At 46.0% G+C, this 17,419-nt stretch overlaps 1 protein-coding gene across 1 annotated transcript; it reads right to left on the bottom strand.

Annotated features, from left to right (window-relative positions):
• Window positions 1-759: 759 nt before the first annotated feature.
• On the bottom strand, window positions 760-2,054 carry LOC136481767 (2-alkenal reductase (NADP(+)-dependent)-like). Its single transcript, XM_066479066.1, has 3 exons — window positions 1,791-2,054; window positions 1,522-1,699; window positions 760-1,388 (listed from the first exon to the last, which is right to left on the bottom strand). Exons 1-3 carry the CDS (start codon window positions 2,052-2,054, stop codon window positions 760-762), a joined length of 1,071 nt encoding a protein of 356 aa, XP_066335163.1.
• Between the last annotated feature and the right edge of the window lie 15,365 nt (window positions 2,055-17,419).

Genomic DNA, 17,419 nt, shown 5'->3' with positions numbered 1-17,419 from the left:
TTGGTGAGTGGTTTCTAGATCGAGATGGCCAGATTTCGATCCGCCTCTAGAAATCGATTTGTAGACGCGATTCATGTTTCTAGCCACATCTACAAATCAATGGACATGTAGAGCGTCTAGGTCAGCTACGTCTATAGAGGCTTACTAGCTGCCACTACAAATTGTTTAAGTAGTGTATATGGTTTTTTAAACCAGATCATGCAGTTGGTTTCCATAATCACCTAGACAACGTATTAAGAGCAACTCCAAGACTCTCTATATCCTTACTAATTGTTACGAATTGAGATTTTGATGGAAAAAAATATCCTCCAACAGCTTCCTTAAGTGGTTATCTAAATATAGTCATCTTCAATTCCGGATTTCTCGCTAGCTAAAGATAGATAGCGAAAATACCTCTTTAGGGAATACACAAGATATAAAAAAAGTTGTTGGTGAGTGAAAACATATAGAAAGTGATTTTTATGCAGATGACTCTCTAAATGATGATTTAGAGAGTGAGGAGATGTACTAACACGAGTGACTGCTTGTTTGATTTATCATGACGGAAATGTGTTGAATACTAGTACACTGGCATTTATTTAGATGTGAATATGCTGATGAAATGCAAATTGTAAATATGTTTGTTCTCAATACAATAACGTTATGATGCTGGTAGGGAGAGGCTCTATTATCCCATCAGATTGTATTACCCCCAGACCACACCCAGTCCGCTGGCGTCGCACAAGTAGCATAAGACTTGTTCCTGCTTCAATAATTTATTCATGCCCTTGCAATCGCAACCAACTGCTTCCCTACATTTTTGCCAGAGAACAACCCGATTAGAGCTGCCGGTGCGCCGTTAATGCCCTCGACGACGTCCTCCACGATGGTGACCTTTCCGTGCTTGATGTAGCCAGCCATCTCCTCCTCAAGCCTCGGGTACAGATGGAAGTAGCCATTAACGTTGAAACCCTCCATCCGGATGGTCTTGCCGATGATGCAGTACAGGTTGCGCACGCCGTACGGCTCCTCCAAACCGTACTGCGAGACCATGCCACAGACGACGATCCTGCCGCCGTGGCGCATGTGCAGCAGAGCGGCGTCCAGCGTCGCGCCGCCCACGCTGTCGAAGTAGATGTCGATGCCATCAGGAAGGCACCGCTTGAGCGCGGTGCCGAGCTCGGTCTCGGACTTGTAGTTGAACGCGTCGTCGTAGCCGAACTTGGTCTTGAGGAGACTGATCTTCTCGTCGGAGCCGGCGCTGCCAACCACGTAGCAACCGGCGATCTTGGCAAGCTGCCCGACGACCTGCCCGACGGCGCCTGACGCCGCTGAGACGAACACGAAGTCGCCCTTCTTCGGCTTCCCAAGCTCGAAAAAGCAGGAATATGCAGTGAGCCCGGGCATGCCTGGACGGTGGCGACATTGGACCAACGTCAGTGACGACTGACGAGCAAAACCGGTATATTTTGAAAGTAAAATGTAGAAGAATTTATAGAACATGACAGAACGGTGCATGCAGTCATTGATGATATTGCTGACCAAGAACCCCCGTGTAGTAGGAGAGCGGCAGCTCGCTGTGATTGATCTTGTTCAGGTATTCCGTCTGGGTGATGAGTGTGTATTCCTCCCATCCACTCAACCCCCAGACGAGGTCGCCGGCGGTGAAGTCTGGGTGCGCTGAGTCGATCACCTTGCCCACACCGAAATTGACCATGGCCTGATGATCAATGAATCACACACATGTCACACAGATTTCTTCAACAGATTCTAATGCTCCAATTAACGGTGGATCGAATTTGGACGCGTACCTCTCCAATGACAAAGTCCGGGGCGAGCATGGTGGGGTCACCGTCATCGTGCTTGCTCATGCGGTCACGCATCCAGGGGTCGCAGGACAGGTAGAGGTTCTTGACCAGCACGGCGGTCTGCCCCGCCGGCACGCGCAGACTGATAGTGTCCACGATGATCTCCATGTCCTCTTCGGTGGGGAGCCCGGTGATGTACCTCCTTAGCGCCACCTTCTTGTTCTGCACCACCGCATCCGTCTTCTCGTCGCCGCTGATGCTCGCCATATTAATCTGCTGATTGCGCGTCACTGGCCTACTTTCGGATTCGTTAACTCAGAGTAGCTATATATACTCCTACATCTGTACACCATACACTACTAGGCCGACCGGCCTGTCTTTTGTATTGATAACTAAAAGCATAGGGGCGGCTATGGAGCTCAGTGTCATATGGGGTAGTACACAAGTGACAAATTAGAAATGGAATGCTTATATAGAGCTCAGTTTCATATGGGGTAGTACACAACTGAGAAAATATAGATAGATGCTATGCTTATCCTCATCGCTTTTTATACCCACTGCAAGCACTGTGTGGCCTCCTCCTGCAGTTTTATAGACGTGCGTCTGGTTCAGTTGCCAAGTCATGTCCAAGTACAGCCATCAGCCATTACGATGGTTTTGTAAGTATGCGTAATCCATCATCCATGACGACACCCAGGGCTTATTACTTTTGACCTGTGACGAAGATAAGGGCTGCAGACTCCGTAGTGTGGTGGAATTTGTTGGTAGAGTACTATAGTATATGTGGTCCTCCCTGTGAACTAATGGCGACTGTTGGCTGTCTATACCTACTACACCATCATGTATGTGTTATTGACAGGCTATGGTGTATTGTGGTCCAAGTGCATTCTGATGATTTCAACCAAATTACTATTTTTCCTTTAACAACTGCATACTCAATGGACCACAGCTGCCTTACGAGGCTTCGTTCTAAGCAAAAGAGGGGCACTACAACAGAAACCATTTTTAGGGGCGTCTTGTAACGCTTTGTAGGGGCGGTTTGGCCAGCCGCCCCTACCGAACCGTCTCTACAAATCATGCATTTGTAGGGGCGGTTCTCAGGCCGCCCCTACAAATCGATTTGTAGGGGCGGCTCGTATTACCAGCCACCCCTACAAATAAACTTGTAGGGACGGCTGTAGTACTAGCCGTCTCTATAATACCTGTTTGTAAGGGCGGTTTAATCTAGAACTGCCTCTACAGTACGTTTTCCCGTAAAAAAAATTCAAATTTACAATTCAAATTCGACCAGAACACTGTTTGTTTCCGTGTATTCCATCCAGCGTTCGCGTTGCCGAACGCCCCGCGACCAATGTTTCGAACCGCGTTCGCGTTGCTGAACGGCCCGCGACCAGCTTTCCGAACCGCGTTCGCGTTGCCGAACGCCCCGCGACCAACATTCCAAACCGCGTTCGCGTTGCCGAACGCCCCGCGACCAGCGTTCCGAACCCCTTAGACTACAAGCACAAGAGTATTATATAAACTACAATTACAAGTCCAATTCACAAGAATATATACAATCCATCATTAAATATACAAATTCCTTACACATTGTTATCAACGTCCTAGAGCTAGCCTTTCAATCTCACGAAGGTGTTGGTACTAAGGATTTCTACCTAAGTCAGACTCTCGGTCATGGTAGGCGCATTTGACGTGTACAATCTGGTCCAATATGAAGTTGCAAATGTCGCCGACGAGCTCTAAGAGTTGGTCATCCTTGTATGGGTCTCTTTTCATTCCTTTCTCTTCTTTCCACTACAAGAGAACAAGTTTTGGTTTAGTATTTCATACCATGTATGAAGTTTTTATACTACGGGTGAAGAGGTTCAAACTTACCCTTAAGGGGTGTCTCCTGTAGGCACCAGTGTTACTCATCATAGAATATATATAGTATCCACAATGTACACTCCCAGGCTTCTGCTTGAGACACTGTGTGTTTTGCATATGAAAATATTAAGTAATGCTTTTGACAGCCATGTAATGGAGTACTGAAGAAGTAAGTTACACTTACCGCACATAGTGTTTTTATAGCCAGCTTTTCCTTCCTTGCTGGATCATGCCTTCCATGATGATTAGTGACATAGAACCTAAATGCCCTTTTCAAATTATTTTAGCAAATAGAACTTGTTAGTATCCAAAAGTGAACGTTACAAGTATGTATACAAACATATAAGCTAATGAGGATTGTCGATATGTATACGTCTTAAGAATTGATATGAAGCATTTGTATGTCACCGGGTCCCTATCTATTGAATCAAAGACCCATGCCATACTCCTCCCAACATCGACGGCTATACAAATCTAGTGGTTGCTGCATGGATTTAATCATAGAACTAGATAAGCTCTTTTGCATCGAATAAAATATATCGAACAAAGCTTTAAGTATAGAGTTGAACTTACTTGAAGTTGTATGGTAGCTATATAGTAGAGTGTTGTTGGAGAGTTTTGAAAGCCAGTGCAATGTATGCCGCAACCTTAAGGGACACTTCCCTTAGTTTCGCCGTACGGATGTGCTCTTTCTCCCGAAGAGTCTTTGCAGCAGCTAGCTCTTTGGCATCCAGTTTCCACTATTTAGGGTAATTAAAATTTGTTTTGGCTATAGCTTGAGGGTCTAGATACCCAGCTTTCACACTTGGCATTTGTTTGACACGACGTGGGTTAGTTACAACAAAATTCAAAGATTACATTCATATCATATCGGGAGGACAAGGACTTACAGGCACCACGTGCGAATTAGATTCATCTCCATTTCTCCCAGGTGAAAGCATGTGTGAATGTCATTGAAGTCAAAGACAATTTTCCCGGCTGGGCTTCCAAATGTGCCGATGGGGAAGCATGCTTATATGAGGTCTATGCTCGTTGGGAGAACACGCAAGTGCCAATCATGGAACCTTCTCATTCCAAGTGGTAGGCGCTGGATGTCCCGGTTTGGTAGGAAGACCTTACCTCTTTCATATATTTTCGGGCAATCCTTTGACCATTTGATGGCATCAACATTTGGATACCGCTTTGCATTTTGATGGAGTTTGCTAGTGATGGCCTCCTCAGAACCCCATGATGGGACTTTTTTAACTGGGTTCTCAGGCTTGAACTGGTCATGGTAATACCACTTGGACACCGACGAGACGTCTTACATCGGAACATAAACTGGCCTTATGGTGATTGGATGCTTCTTTTGAAGTTCCCATTCAGGCATGTCCTCATCTTCTTGTGCATCATCTTCTTCAGGAGGCACTCGTTGTTCATGTATCGACTGTGCGTGTTGAGAAGATTGTGGCATCTCATCATGCACTTGCTCGGTACGAGCAGGAGAAGGTTGTGGCATCTCATCAAGCACATGCTCGCTAGGAGGTGGGGAAGAATGTGGCATCTCAGGAATGTGGTGGTCATGAGACAGTGAAAATATCTTCCCGACCTCAACAACTTGCTCCAAATTTGGGAGAGGGGGAGGCGGCGAAGAGGCAGTCAATATAATGTCTCGTTTGTGCCATAGGATGAACTGCCCCATAACGTCTCCAAGTAACACCAGCCCCTCGGGAGTTACGTAGTCTATCCTCCACTGCATGAACTCGGGCTTCACGGTATGCACCTCGACCCTAGTGTAGTCTGGCGGTATCTTATTATTGTGGTGTAAGCCACTGGGAGGATGTGCCACACCCGTTACCACCTCCATCACAGTGTTATGCCGCCACTAAGAAACACCAAGGTGCAACTAGTTGGTTCCCGTATGCGATCGACGGGGGTTGTGGCTGCAGTGGAACCTTGGCTGCTAGGAACTTTCAGAGGGCTGCCAACTAATGCCAGTTCTCCCAGAGGCGTCACTAATATCCGTGGCTCCATAGATAGTCCTTGCTCCTCCAGCACCTTCGCAACTAGAGCCTTTACTTGAAACTCAAGATTAGTCTCCTGGTCTCTGCCATGTTTCTTGTACATGTGCCTATCCTATTTGAATCCTTGCTTCTAGGTCGTCCTTTTCCCTAGCCCCCTAGTGCGGCCTGTGTGCTCCTTGTTTCCCAAGCCAAGGCTAAGCTCGTCCCTCTCTCTGGAAGGATTGAATGAGCCCTTCTCTTTGTCTTTAGCATATTTTAGTATCCTTGATACTGCCTCTTGGGTCTCCGGCTTATCAAACTTAAGATTATCGTCGGATGATTCTATACTCCTCGCATATATCCAATTCCTTGAGCATACCTTCAAATTTGTCACATCGATATTCCCAGCAGCTGCGGCCTCTTCATCCATCTTCCTAAACTGCTCTTCCTTGGCATAGTAGCCACCGGGGCCTAGATAATGGCGGTGTTTATTCCTCTTCGCCAGCTTAGTGTTACGGGCACTGAGCTCCAATGCCTCCGGTGAAGTCTTTTGAGCCACGAGCTCCTCCCATTGACTAGGAGTTATTTTGCCGAACTCGTTGAAGGGAGTTAACCCCTTTTGGATATACTTTGTATTGAGCTCCGACCTCCAACATCGGAATGACTCTCCCATCATCCTAAAAGCATTTTTTTACCAGTTCGTGCTTACCCTTTAGAAATCTAAAATTGAGCTTCAGCTGCCTATCCCATACTGCATTCTTTGTGTTCTCTAGTACCTCTTTCTAGTTAGGGATTGCTGGGTATCGCATTACTGAATCGTCCTCTTAATTCCTTCGGCTCAAGGATCTCCCCTGCTAGCCTGACCTCCGTTATCACATAGCATGCCTTATCTGGATATAGATTTCCTTTTCTATCCTCTCTTTCCTCTTAGGCTTGGTAGTCATGGTTGTGTCTTGAGGTTGTGGAGCAGAGGCATCGTGATCCATCTTAGTGGCTATTGCGTCTACTCTCCTTTCCTCTACTCCGTCTTGTCTAGCGAGATGTCACGGACGTTGACGTCGTCTTTTCTAAGTTTCAAGAGGGACCTGTATATACGATAGGTCAAAGTGTTAGTAGAGGTAACACAGCCAAAGCTTTAGCAAAATTTACAAGCTAAGGCTTTTTCCCTACCTCCTCGTTCGGGTCAAAATCCTTGTCTAAATCTTCCTCCATTGACCTCCTTCTGGCTTCACGTGGGAAAGGATCCTCGGGACTTACATATCCCTCTTCTAAGTCCTCCTCATCATCATCATCAACTTCTTCGCCTTCAGCAGCCTCGCCTGCTCTTCCTTCTGCTCCCCCTTCCTCCTCGTCACACTACTCCTGAGTAAGCATCACTTCTAGATTCTTTTCTACCTCGTTATCGAACTGTTCCTGAGTAAGCTGGTTCTCTAGTGCTTGCTCCTCATAGGTTCGCTGCTCATCATGCTCGGGGCATCGGGCTGCACTGTCTGGTGTCCGCGATATTATTTCACGCTTTGTTCTAATAGATGCAAGAAAGTGTGCTTTAGGTACACGACAAGGTATAAGAAATCAAAAAGGTCTATAAACCAAAGTAGTCCTATAAAACAACAATATATCAAAAAAAAAAGAAGTAGCAGTAGTAGAGGCCTCAGAAACATGTCAATCATCATCTGATCTTGAACTTGGAGCATCAAGGCATCATAACAGAGAAGAGAGGAGAAGGTAATGTAGGGGTGGCTGCTAATGATGCCAAGTTCCTCACAAGTTCTTGATCATCAGCTCATATTCCATATAATGTATGGACTTAGATAATTTCATCATCGGCAAAACAAAGGAGAGGAGAGGGGAGATTTGGCAAAAAAAGCAACAGCTGCTGTCGATGTTTGACCACCAATAGCCTGCCACGGGGGTCCCCGGGGCAATATGTTCGGGTTTTAGCATATGCAGAACTCGACGGTAAACGCAAGAGACAGTCTATTTATCCTGGTTCGGACCCTCGATCTTTGATCGAGTAATAGTCCTACGTCCAGTCGGCGTTAGCCTTTGCGTTGGATTGATTGTAAAGTGTTGTGTTGTACAATTGTTCTCTGAACTCCCTATCCAAGGAGCCCTGCCCTCCTTTATATAGTCAGGAGGCCAGAGTCCTAGTCAGTTTACAATGAGAGTTCCTAGTAGGATTACAGAATAATACTACTACTAAGATTACAGGGGAAGAATCCTAGTTAGGCTAGTTCTTCTCCCTTCCTTGCGGGGTATCCCGTGGGTCCCGCACTGACAAGCCCCCGAGCACTTCATGGTTGAGTTCTGGAAGCCTCAGTCTTGTTCCTTCAAGTCTTGTCGAGCAGGAACAAGCGTCGTCCGAGTGCTTTCTTGAGCGAAACCGTGCAGCGCTTCATGAGATCTTTGCGTGGTGTGTACCTTTTTGAAGAAAAAAGTACCCCCATTTGGATGTAGCCCCCGAGCCTCTTGCTGTTTGGCACAAGGAGCTTGAGGGTCTTTTCTTGAAATCTCCCTGATTCTTCGTCGAAAGGCTCCCGAGCATATACCCGGTTTCTTTGTTGAAAAGAGCTCTGGATTTAGCTATGTCCGGGTTCTTTTTGTCGAAAAGAGCTCGGATATAGCTATGTCCGAGTTCTTTTTATCTTGTGGCCTTGAAGTCGTCTGTCTTGAAGAAGTGTTCTGAGTGACGTGCACTTTTTTTGAAGGAAAAAGTGCACTCACTGAGTGTAGCCCCCGAGCCTCTTGCTATTTGGAACAAAAAGTTGGAGGGTCTTGAATCTGAGTTGTTCGAAAGAACTATATACCTTTCCTTTTGCAGCCCCCGAGCATATATCCGGGTTGTTTTGTTCAGGAAGAACTCGGATGCGGGGTCTTGACGTATTCTCTGGTAGTCTATTATTGTCAGATGTAGTTGTATGGTGGTGGTTGAGTGTAAATACCTTTTATTCATGGGTTGTACTGTGTCGGTATATTCTCCCGAATATGCTTGTTGTTGAGTACTGTTCCTTCATGCCTGAGTCATCTTTCATTGAATTCTATCTTTTCATTGTGTCCTTTGTTAGGCTTGTTTCGTTGGTTCTCCTAGTCCATGTGCACCACTCCTTCGGTCTATAAATACCCTCTTGGAGTGCTGTTTTGATTCGTTGAGCATTTTGTTGCTTGTTCTGAAGTCTCTATAGTCATGAATATGGTAGTTTGTGAGGTAGAGCAGCCCCCAGGCGCATTTTGTAGTTCTCGTATGTCTTGTCATAGCTGGAGGAAGTCTTGTGATAGGGATTAGAGGTAGACTAATCCCACAGCAGCAATGTACTAGGATGTACGTGGTAGTAGTTGGAGGGAGTCTTGTGATGTGGGCTTCATTCCTTCATCTGATAGTTCTGGGTTGATCCTCGCCGCTTGTCTTGAGACTGTCCGGTGCAGATCAACACCATTTCTAGCATCACATCGGACTTGGGTAGACAGATGCCTGCCAGCCTTCTCTGCTCCATGTTGTGCTACTATTCTGCTAATTTCTGCCTTGGGTGCACTACGTCCGTCCTTTGAAGAAAACAATGTAGTCGAGTGCGGTTTGTTCTACCGAGTAGCGATTTGGAACATGTAGTCGTTCCAGAGCCTAGTTGTTTCCGGGTTCCTTTTTTGCTACTTGCCTGTTGTAGTTCTGAGTTCGTTGGGTCTTGTAAGATGTGTAATCTTGTATCTTTCGAAGTCATTTGTAATAGAAAGAATCTTGTCTTCTGAGTTGTCATTTATTTTCTGCTGTAGTCCTAGTTGTTCATGAGATTCTTGAGTTCTTTCCATAAGAACTGAGTTCTTATGTTCCTTGTGAGATAGCCCTTCGTTTCTTCATGGTTGACGGGTTGTTCTTGTAGTAATCTGATAACTCTGCAGTAGTGCTGGATGGATAAGTCTGAAATCTATCCGTTGAATTGTACCGTTGTGTGGATTTATGCCCTCCGTCATTTTAGCTGTGTTAGTAAATGGACTGTTGTGTTCTCACACCGTGCTTTAACGGGCCTGGTGGGCCATTTTTATCGCTGTAAAATCTATTTAAAGACCTTTCATCTTCTTTTTCTTTACTGTCCTTCTCTTACCTTGAAACCCTAGCTTTCAGAAATCCACCGTCGCCATTGCCGCCGCCATCTTAGCGCCGCCGTCCAAGCCTTCTCTTCCCCTAGTTCCTTCTTGCCTCCGTTAGTACATGGGTAGGAAGAAGGCTGCGAGCAAGTCTCAGGCAACCTTCATGGACGAGGAGTCATCTCTTTCCGTGATCAGGAACCAGGAGTTCATAGCCATGAGAGCTGCCTAGAAAGCTTGGCCAGCTCTGACAACAACTAAAGACCAGCTTCACGAGCTTGCTAGCGATGGTCTGATCTAGAGCAAGGGCATTACTAAATGGAGAGTTCTAGGCGAGCATCGGGTCCCTGCTCTAGGTCCTGGTGAGATTATCCTTTTCATCTCCTTTATCCGTGCCGGTCTTTGCCTTCCTGCTTCCGCCTTCCTTCATCAATTTCTTGGTTATTTTAGGGTTAGTTTGAACCATCTAACTCCTAATGTTGTCCTCCATCTTTCTGTTTTCATACATCTCTATGAAGCTTTCCTTAGAATTCCTCCTTCTCTTTCTCTTTTCCATCACTTCTTTCATTTGAAGCCTCAACCCCGCCGTGAAGACACCAACGTTCTTGGCGGCTATGGGATTCAGTTTCGCCAGGGTCTTAAAAGCAAGTTCTTTGACTATGACCTGGTTGATTCTGTGAGGGATTGGTGTGCTGATTGGTTCTATGCCACCAATTTGATTCCTTCTCTTGCCGTGCATTCTGGATCTGGTCCCTCGGTTAACGACCGGTGGGAAAAGAACTCCCTGACTCCAGACGAGCTCCAGGCGATCCAGCTATTCCTTGAGCGAATAAGCACTCTAAAGCAGCAGGGCTTGACTGGTTTTGGAATCGTCTCGAGCTTTCTTTAGTCGTCGTGTTCAGCCTCTGAAGGAGCGAGAGAACCTTGGTTTCGAGTACTCTGGGGCTGAGGATCCTTCGCGCATGGTCTCTGCCCTTGAGTTGACCGATGAGGAGGTACTCGAGCGTCTCTAGAAGATGCTAAAAGGAGCAAGCGTTGTCCCGCTTACTGTCTTCGAGTACTCTGCCAACAACCCACCTCCAGCTATAAGTCGTTTTCTCTTCGTGCGAGTTCTTTCTTTATTTCTTTTGCTGCATCCATTTTTGCTTAATTTTCCTTGTCTTGTTGTTTTATTCGTTTCGTAGGAATTGGGGCACAACTTTGTTGACCCGATTCCCCTTGATGTCCTCCCTGTTGCGGTGAATACTAGGGAGAATCTTGCTGGGGCTTCTACAACTAGTAAGTTCCCAATCACCACAGTGTTTCCTAGAGTTTCTTCCAGAGTTGTTGATGTATATGAAGAATATGTTCCTCGTCTAGTCCCTTGAGGTCCTTGTAGTGTTTCGAAGAGGGGGCAAGCGGATGATTCTTCATCTGGTTTACCTGCTTCCAAGAAGTCTCGCCAGCCAAGTACTCATCTAGGTACTCTAGTTGTAGCTAGCATGCTCTTAGGTGAGCATATTAATACACTCTGTCCCTTTGTCTTCTTGTTTTTGTCTTGAACCGAGTACTTTTATTCTTTTTTCAGCTGGTGCTATGGTGGCCTTGGTCGAGACTGAGGAAGAAGAGGGCGATGATGCACCCCTTATCATGCGGCGAGTGAGTTGTTTTCTTATTTTGCTGCTGCTGAATCCCTCCTCTTTGTTTTGACTTTGGTCTTGATTTTTTGTAGTAAGCGGTCGTCGGGTATGAGTTCTTCTGAGGCTCCTGCACTCGGGTTCTTCTATAGCTCTGGTGCCGAGTTCTTCCGTAGCTCTGGTACCGAGTTCTTCCGAGGCTCTGGTACCGGCTACACCGCTCCTGCCGCCGAGTGGCGGGGATGTTTTTGCTGCCGTGGTTCCCCCTGCGAGGTCTTCTTTTTGTTTTACGAAGAAGAAGATAGCTGGGTGAGTGAATTCTGGTTTTGTCTCTTTGCTTCTGTTCTCCTTTTCTCTTGTTCTCATTGGCGAGTTTCTTTATCAACTTTCAGGCCTTCGTCTTCTCTCGTCCCTCCGTCGACTTCTTTCCAGCCCTCTGTTGTGCCACCGAGTACTGAGCCTTAGGACTCGCAGCGCACTGTCGGTGAAGTGGTTGTGGGGGTGACAAGGCCTTCTGGTGACGATGCTGCTGCTGTCTTGGTTGCCCCGGAGGTGACCATGGCCATTGCGGTGGATTCATCTAGGGAGGTAGCCGGGACTTCCCATGATGTGTCCTTGATCTTGCCTTCTCCGCATCGGCCGTCTTCTCCCTCCGCTCCTCTTTCTACTAAAGATGTGGTTCATCAATTTGATGCCACTCATCGGTTGTTAGAGTTGACCGCTTCTTGGGGAGACTTCGTGACCTTTGCGACTTCTTTTGGAGAAAAACTCTAAGTAAGTTTTCTGAAGTTCTTTCTTTGGATGTCCGTCTTTCTCCTGTTCTTATGCCTTCTTTCTCTCTTTCTTTTTTGTTCAGTCCTTCTCTCAGGACCATACCGGCTTCTTCTTCTCGTTGGAAACTGAGAAGAAGTTGTCTTCTGAGTTGAGCGCCCTAAAGGCAGAGCTAGATCTCTGCCAGGCCAAGATGGAGGCTGAGCGTAAAATGCATCAGAAGGAGGAACAAGGTCTTCGTTCCCGGGTTGTTGAGGCCGAGAAGCAGAGGGATGCTGCTATCCTAGGAGGCTTTAAAGAATTCGGAGGCCATGAAGAACTTGGAGGCCGTGAAGAAGGAGTGCAACGGTATTGCGGGTTCTTTTTGTTTCCTTCTGTATTCAAATTCTCCTTTCTGCTGACTTGTTGTTTGGTGTCTTGTCCAGCTCTCCGAGTTGAAAAGCAGAAGCTCTCGAAGGGCATTGATGAAATGAAGACTCTTGTTCGTTCTAGTCACAACAAGGCTGAGGAGGTAATTACTCATGCTGAGGAAGAACTTGCGCTTGCTAAGTTGATTAGGCGTGGAGCTGATAGAGATCTTGTGCAGGCCCAAAAAACTATTGAAGACTTGTCTGGCAAGTTGGCGACGGCTACTGAAAACTGGAAAGCTTTGTGGAAATCCTTTCGTTCAGTAGCCGATGTTCTCCGAACTCCAGCGGATGATGGACAATCTTGGGCTCAGTTAATTCCTCGAATTCCGACTTGTTTCCAAGAGTTCGTGAAGAGGTGCGCCCAACTGTGTACCAAGAATGTCTTGGCCTAGGTCCAGGTTCTTGCTCCAGAGGCACCTTTGTCCAAGATAGCAGAGGAAGCCGATAGTCAAGAGTACATTGATGCCATTGAGAGGATGGAGCCTGAGGTCAATGACTTAGCCAGTAGAATTGTAGATAATCTTAATATTGTTATCTCTTCTCCTAACGATGACACTTGATGTATTTGACCTTTATGCCCACGCCTTGTAATATGACATTATACTTCTTCTTGAATGAAGATTTTTTGTTGATGTCTTCTTTGCCTGGATGCCTTTTTTATTCTTTAGATGAGTTGTCCAAGTGATCAGGGTTACTCAACTTGCCGAGTACTTTGTCTTGCTTTCATCTTTGCCATGTAAACAATTGTGCGTGTTATCTTGACAAACTTTCTTGATTTGTCGAGTACTTTTCTATCCTTTCTCTATGCCATGTAAACAACTCGTTATATGTAGGTCTTTGTGTTGACAACCTTTCTTGATCTATCGAGTGCTTGTCCAGCTTTCGTCTGCGCCATGTAAACAACTCGATATAGAACGTTGTCTTGACAAACTCTGGGCTCTTGTTAGTACTGAAAAGACTTAGGACCAGAGATCTCAAACGTCTTCAGCTTCTCCTTTTTGGCTTTTTCGCTTAACTCGAACTGTGTTCAGCATCTGTCTCTTTCCTTGAGTGTAGCCCCCGAGCCTCTTACTTCTTAGCACAAGGAGCTAGAGGGTCTTGTCTTGAAATTGCTCTGATTTATGCTTCAGGCTTAGTTTAGTCGCTTTGCTTTTTGGTTCTTGTGTTAGCTTGTTAGCTACCCTCATCGGCGGGCTCAAGCATTTTTTCAGCTATTTTGCTCTCGATCGGGATGCTCAGGCTTATTTTCAGCCATTTTGCCTTTTGGTTCGGGTGTTAGCTTGTTAGCTACCCTCGTGGCGGGCTCAAGTGTCTTTTCAGCTATTTTGCTCTCGGTCGGGATGCTCAGGCGTATTTTACAGCCATTTTGCTTTTTGGTTCGGGTGTTAGCTTGTTAGCTACCCTCATTCGACAGGGCTCAAGCATCTTTTCAGCTATTTTGCTCTCGGCCGGGATGCTCAGGCGTATTTTCAGCCATTTTGCTTTTTGGTTCGAGTGTTAGCTTGTTAGCTACCCTCATCGGCGGGCTCAAGCATCTTTTTCAGCTATTTTGCTCTCGGCCAGGGATGCTCAGGCGTATTTTCAGCCATTTTGCTTTTTGGTTCGGGTGTTAGCTTGTTAGCTACCCTCATCGGCAGGCTCAAGCGTCTTTTCAGCTATTTTGCTCTCGGCCGGGATGCTCAGGCGTATTTTTAGCCTATTTTGCTTTTTGGTTCGGGTGTTAGCTTGTTAGCTACCCTCATCGGCTGGGCTCAAGCAGTCTTTTCAGCTATTTTGCTCTCGGCCGGGATGCTCAGGCGTATTTTCAGCCATTTTGCTTTAAAGAAACAACTCGGGGAAAGCCATAATGAGACATATGTTTGTCGAGAAAGAATCATCTTTATTGATCATGAATATTGATAGGTCACAATGGTACATATGTTTTTGGTGAGCGCTATCTTTGTTGATCATGAACGTTGATCTCTTGTGTCTTGTATACATATTTTCCCTTGAGTTGTTTTCATGCATAGAATCTTCGTAGCTGACTGATGTGCCATGTATTGTTGACTTCTTTTCCGTCTTCAGTTATGAGCTTGTATGTGCCCTGGTCCGATGACTTTTGTGACGATAAAAGGACCTTCCCATGGACTGAGTAATTTATGGCGTCGTCGGTTTTTTGTATTCTTCTTAGTACTAGGTCTTCGACTTGTAATGATCGTGACTGGGTATTCTTGTTGTAGTGGCGCCTTAGTCCTTGGAGGTATCTTGCTGATTGCAGGGCAGCGTTTACTCTGACTTCTTCTGTACTATTCGAGTTCTAATCTTCGGGTGTGTTCTGCTTCTCCTTCGTCGTATTGCTCTATCCTTGGGGACGTCCAGATCAGGTCTGCGGGTAGTACGGCTTCTGATCCGTACACTAGGAAGAAAGGTGAGTATCCGGTGGCTCTGCTTATTTGAGTCTGTAGCCCCCTATACAACCTTGGGTAATTCTTCAATCCATTTTGATCCATAGTCTACTAGTTCTTCATATAGTCTTGGTTTTAATCCAGCTAGTATGAGTCTGTTTGCCCTTTCTACCTGTCCGTTGGCCTCTGGATGTGCGACTGATGCGTAATCTATTTTGAAACCGTAGTCCTAGTGCCCAACTTTGGAATTCTGTGGCCATGAAGGGAGAACCCAAATCCATGATGATTCGATTGGGCATGCCGAAAGCGGTGCATAATGTCTTGGATGAACTCGACTGCTTTGGCTACGCTGTATTTTGCTAGTGGTTTGAATTCAATCCATTTGGTGAACTTGTCAATTGCCACGAAGATGTACTCGAATCCGCCTTTTGCTTTCTTGAGAGGTCCTACTTGATCCAGCCCCCAGCAGGAGAAGGGCCAAGCAGGTGGTATGCAGATGAGGTTGTGGGCTGGCACATGAGCCTGTCTTGCGAACATCTGACAACTTTTGCATCTTCTGATGAGTTCTTCTGCGTCTTTCAAAGCGGTTGGCTAGTAGAAACCAGTGCGAAATGCTTTGCCGACTAGTGTTCTTGAAGCGGCGTGATTTCCACAGCAACCTGAGTGTATTTCGTCTAGGATTTGTTTGCCTTCTTCAAATGAGACGCATTTTAGGAGTACTCCTGATGATGCGGCTCTTCTGTAGAGCTTGTCTCCTACTAGGACGTAATTCTTGCTTCTGCGAACAACTCGTGTGGCTTCCTGTTTTTTCTGCTGGCAACTTATTCTCTTTGATGTAATCAATAAAAACCTGTGTCCATGAAGTGTTGATTACCAGAATCTGGTTGCCTTTGGCTGTGAGTTCTGGGGTTGTCTCACCGGGTTGTTTGATAGAAGGAGCTGATAACTCCTCTATGAATACGTCCGGGTGGGACCTTTGCCCTGTCTGATCCGAGCTTGGCGAGGATATCTGCTGCAATGTTGGAATCACGCAGGACATGTAGAATTTCCAATCCTTGGAAATGTTTTTCGAGTTTTCTGATTTCAGTGCAGTAAGCACCCATGTTTTCTTTGGTGCAATCCCAATCTTTGTTGACTTGGTTGATGACTACTGCCGAATCGCCGTATACGAGTAATCGCTTGATTCTGAGGGTAATTGCCACTCGTAGCCCATGGATGAGAGCTTCGTATTCTGCTTCATTGTTGGTAGCTTGCCATAATATCTGAAGGACATACTTGAGTTGTTTTCCATCCGGAGAGATTAGGAGAATGCCCGCACCAGCTCCGCCTAGCTTGAGTGATCCATCAAAGTACATCTTCCAGTGGTCAAGGATTGTATTTGACATAGGTTGTTGAATCTCTGTCCATTCGGCAACAAAATCTGCAAGGGCTTGAGATTTAATTGCTTTCCGTGGGGTGAAATCGATGTTGAGAGAGCCGAGTTCAACCGCCCACTTAGATATGTGCCCTGTTGCGTCTTTGTTGTGTAAGATGTCTCCTAGTGGGAAATCTTGTCACCACAGTAATCTTGTGGCTTTCAAAATAGTGACAAAGCTTGCGTGAAGTGATCAGTAGGGCGTAGAGTAGTTTTTGCACATGCGGGTACCAGATTTTTTATTCTAACAGTACTTCACTGATGTAGTATACTGGGCGTTGTACTTTATACACGCGCCCTTCTTCTTCTCTTTCTACTACTATCGCCGTGCTGACTATAGTAGAAGTTGCCGCAATGTATAGCATCATGTCTTCGTCTTTCTTTGGAGGTGTGAGGACTAGTGAGGAGGTGAGGTATGCCTTAAGTTTCTTGAAAGCTTCATTGGCTTCTTCCGTCCACTCGAACTTGTCTGTCTTCTTTAGTAGTTTAAAGAAAGGTAACCCTTTTTCGCTGAGTCTTGAAATGAAACGATTGAGTGCCGCCATGCAGCCTGTTAGTTTTTGTACATCTTTGACGCTTCGAGGAGGGCCCATCTCTATTATGGCTCGAATTTGCTTGGCGCTTGCTTCGATTCCGCGATGACTGACCAAGAATCCGAGTAGTTGTCCTGAAGGAACTCCGAATACACACTTGTTTGGGTTCAATTTCCACCTCCACCTTTTCAGATTCTCGAAGGTTTGTTTTAAGTCTTCAATCAGTGCGTCCGGGTTCTTTGTTTTTACAACCATGTCATCCACAGTATGCTTCTACTGTTTTCGCCGATCTGATCACCAAGGCATGTTTGGATAGCTCTTTGGTAAGTGGCTCCAGCATTCTTGAGTCCAAACGACATGGTCTTGTAGCAGTAGGCGCCGAACGGAGTGATGAAAGATGTCTTGCTCTGGTCTTGTTCCTTTAGTGCGATCTGGTGATATCCTGAATAGCAATCAAGGAAGGATAATAGGGCAGATCCTGCTGTTGAATCAACTATCTGATCAATGCGTGGTAGCCCAAACGGATCTTTTGGGTAGTGTTTGTTGAGATCTGTGTAGTCGACACACATGCGCCACTCG

Source organism: Miscanthus floridulus, chromosome 9 (assembly GCF_019320115.1).
Source record: "Miscanthus floridulus cultivar M001 chromosome 9, ASM1932011v1, whole genome shotgun sequence".
Classification (NCBI taxonomy): domain Eukaryota; kingdom Viridiplantae; phylum Streptophyta; class Magnoliopsida; order Poales; family Poaceae; genus Miscanthus; species Miscanthus floridulus.
Note: the sequence above shows the minus strand (reverse complement) of the source record. Positions and strands in the feature narration are given on the sequence as shown.

Coding starts and splice junctions, on each gene's coding strand:
- LOC136481767 (XM_066479066.1), bottom strand. CDS start 2,054: ATGGCGAGCATCAGCGGCGACGAGAAGACGGATGCGGTGGTGCAGAAC. Junction 1,700..1,790: donor CGGACTTTGTCATTGGAGAG/GTACGCGTCCAA, acceptor ATTGATCATCAG/GCCATGGTCAATTTCGGTGT. Junction 1,389..1,521: donor CTACTACACGGGGGTTCTTG/GTCAGCAATATC, acceptor GCCACCGTCCAG/GCATGCCCGGGCTCACTGCA.